Genomic DNA, 3,427 nt, shown 5'->3' with positions numbered 1-3,427 from the left:
CTCACCAAGTTGCCCAAGCTGGTCTCGAACCCCTGGGCTCAGGCAATCCTCTCACCTCAGTCTCCCAAAGTGCTGGGATTACAGGCTGAGCCACTGAGCCCGGCTATTTATCTTTTAAAATTCACATCAGACTGGGCGTGGTGACTCCGGCCTACAATCCCAGCACTTGGGGAGGCCAATGTGGAAGGACTGCTTGAGCCCAGGAGTTTGAGACTAGCCTGGGCAACACAGCGAGACCTTATCTCTAAAGAAAATTTAAAAATTTTCCAGGCTCGGTGGTGCATGTCAGTAGTCCCAGCCGCTGGGAGGCTGAGGAGGAAGGACTGCCTGAGCCCAGGAGGTCGAGGCTGCGATGAACTGTGACTGTGTCAATGCACTCCAGACTGGGCAACAGAGTGAGATCCCCAACTCAAGCAAACAAAAAAAACTTTCTAATAAGTAAATCACATATCCATTTTAAAATTTAAATCACAATTTTCAAATTTTAATGTTAATTTTAAAAAACTTCGCATCAGAGGCTCCCAAGTCTGGGGAGTGATGCGTCTGTCCACCCGCCTCTCTGAGCGCCAAGGTCTGAGGACCAGGCCAAGGGATGGGCTGTACCTGCTTGATGGTGCTGAGGTTGGCGTTGCGGGACACGGGGAAGTTGAGGTAGACCCCTGTGGGCAGCAGGAAGTCAACCGCCACGCTCTGGTTCTCCTCCTTGGTCCAGAATTCCATGGGGCAGTCAACCCCAGGGGGCATCCTGCCTGTCACTTCTCAGGCGTCAGCTGTCCTGAAAGCAAAGCAAAGCAGGCAGGTGAGCTCTCTTGGCCGAGCTGGGCGAGTCCCTTGGAAGGGCCCCCTGACAACAGTCTGTCAGGATGGTGGACAGCAGAAGGCTCCTCCCACTCTGGCCACCTTCTCGGCGGAGCTGTCTGTCAGCCCAGGTGGACTCTGCCTGCCTCTCTCGGAGCAGAGCCCAGGAGACCCAGGCTGGACACCAATGAAATGCCAACCAATCCAGGCCAAATCATTTTCCTGAGGACACACACAACCACAAGACCCTGGCCAGATGGCACAGACAGGAGACAGCAGGATCACTGGTCAGACACCCTGGGACTTGGCACAGACCAAAGCTGCAGTTCTTTGAAGACTTCTTTTTTTTGTTTTTGAGATGGGATCTTGCTTTGTTGCCCAGGCTGGAGTGCAGTGGCACGATCATAGTTCACTGCAGCCTCAAACTCCTGAGTTCAAGTAATCCTCCACTTCAGCCTCCTGAGTAGCTGGAAATTACCAGCCTGGCTAATTTTTTGTAATTTTGAAGAGGCAGGGTCTCTCTATGTTGCCTAGGCTGGTCTCTAACTCCTGGTCTCAAGCAATCTTCCTGCCTTGGCTTCCCAAAGCACTAGGATTATAAGCGTGAAGCACTGTGCCCAGCTCTTTGAAACTTTCTTGCTTTTCTTTTTTTGAGTCAGTGTCTCACTCTGTCGCTCAGGTTAGAGTGCAGTGGCATGCTTGGGGCCACCACAGCCCCGACCTGGTGGCCTCAGGTGATGCTTCAGACTCAGCCTTCCAAGTAGCTAGAACCACAGGCGTGCACCACCATGTTTGGCTAATTTTTTTTTAAATTGTAGAGACAAAGTCTTGGCAAGTTGCTCAGGCTGGTCTCAAACTCCTGGGCTCAGGCAATCCTCTCGCTTCCGCCTCCCGAAGTGCTAGGATTACAGACATGAGTCATCACGCCCAGCTCTCTTTGAAACTTTCTAACCAGAAACCAAATGGCTTAAAAATGGCTCTGGCCTTCTAACAATGAGCTGAAATATGTCCACCATATCAAACCTCCCAGCCATACCCCGCCCTCAAGTAATCAAACATTACAGACACAAGGAAGGGATCTGTATATCCCCCGATTCCAGATCCCCTCTTTCTACCTCCCTCCAGGTGCCCCTCTTCAGGTTATCACCTTCTAGGATCTGTTTTTTTCTCATTCCCATGCATTTGTACTTTCATTACACTATCATGTATTTACAAACAATTCCTCACACTTTTGCATGCTGTCAAACGTCATATGAGGCTGGGCGTGGTGGCTCATGTCTGTAGTCCTAGCACTTTGGAAGGCTAAGACGGGTGGACTGCTTGAGCCCAGGAGTTCAGAACCAGCTAGGCAACATAGCAAGACCTCATCTCTTCAAAAAATTAGCCAGGCGTGGTGGCGCATGCCTGTAGTCCCAGCTACTCGGGATGCTGACGCAGAAGGATCGCCTAAGCCCAGGAGGTCGAGGCTGCAGTGAGCCATGGTCATGCCACACTGCCCTCCAGCCTGGGCAATAGAGTGGGACCCTGACTCAAAAACAAACAAAATCATTTGAATAGGGAGTCTTCTGCCACTGGCTTAGGCCACTCAATGTGATGTGCTTAACCCATGCGGATGTGTCTGGCTCTACTCATTCTATCTTAACTCCTGCGTGGTATTTACTGTATAAAGAAACCACAGTTGATTGACCCCCTCTCTTGTAGATGAAGGTTGACTTCCACTTTTCTTGGTGATTACAAACAACGCTGTGATGTACATTCTTGTACACATCCCCTTGCGTACACGCGAGACTGTAAATGAGTATTGTCCAAGAGAAAGGGCATGTGAACCACATACACAATGTCAGTTACCAGGAGCCATATTAAACAGAGTGAAAAGACACAGACAAAATGAAATTGCATCATGTATTTTATTTAACCCAATATCTTCTGTAGATGGTCATTTCGCCATGTAATCAACATAGAAAAACTACCCATGAGATTTTGCATTCTTTTTCTTGGGACTGAGTCTTTGAAATCTGGTGTGTAGTTTACATATGGAGTGTATTACAGTTTTATTTCTAGATTTTCACCGGAAACACTTGATCTGAATGTAGATTTCACGTAATCTACAGGTGAAAAGTAGGTTTACAGACCCAGGTTTTTCTAAACACACTTAAGATCTTTCCACAACCATAAAAGAAATAAAATAAAATAAAAGTTTGGACATAGTGGCGCATGTCTGTAGTTCCAGCTACTTGGGAAGCAGAGGCAGAAAGATTCTGAGCCCAAGAGGTTGAGGCTAAGTGAACTGTGATCGTGCCAGCTGCACTCCAGCCTGGGCAACATAGCAAGTCCTCGCTTCTATAAACAAACAAACAAACTAATAATAATAAAATAAATTAGCTGGGCATGATGGCGTGCACCCTTAGTCCCAGATGCTCAGGAGGCTGAGGCAGGAGGATTGCTTGAGCCCAGGAGTTCGAGGCTGCAGTGAGTTAGGATCATACCACTGCACTGCAGCCTGGGCATCAGAGCGAGACGCTGCCTCAAAAAAATTTTTTAAATAACAAAATAAAATAAAATTCCTTGTGCTATCCAAATTTCTTTTCTTTTTTTTTTTTTTGAGTTGGAGTCTCACTCTGTCAACCAG

The 3,427-nt window shown here is 47.9% G+C and overlaps 1 protein-coding gene across 2 annotated transcripts in view; it reads right to left on the bottom strand.

Annotated features, from left to right (window-relative positions):
- PIK3CD (phosphatidylinositol-4,5-bisphosphate 3-kinase catalytic subunit delta) overlaps positions 1-3,427 on the bottom strand; it is a 37,484-nt gene that overhangs the window by 17,750 nt on the left and 16,307 nt on the right. For both annotated transcript variants that reach the window (XM_008050144.1, XM_008050145.2), the window contains exon 2: positions 604-775. In XM_008050144.1, the coding sequence (XP_008048335.1) occupies positions 604-744 (141 nt within the window). In that variant the 5' untranslated portion in view covers positions 745-775. The remainder of the gene's footprint in view (positions 1-603; positions 776-3,427) is intronic.

The sequence above is a fragment of the Carlito syrichta genome, unplaced genomic scaffold (genome assembly GCF_000164805.1).
Source record: "Carlito syrichta isolate Samal-C Ts95f unplaced genomic scaffold, Tarsius_syrichta-2.0.1 Scaffold143077, whole genome shotgun sequence".
NCBI lineage: Eukaryota > Metazoa > Chordata > Mammalia > Primates > Tarsiidae > Carlito > Carlito syrichta.
The sequence above is the reverse complement of the archived record's forward strand: the minus strand, read 5'-3'. Positions and strand labels throughout refer to the sequence as shown.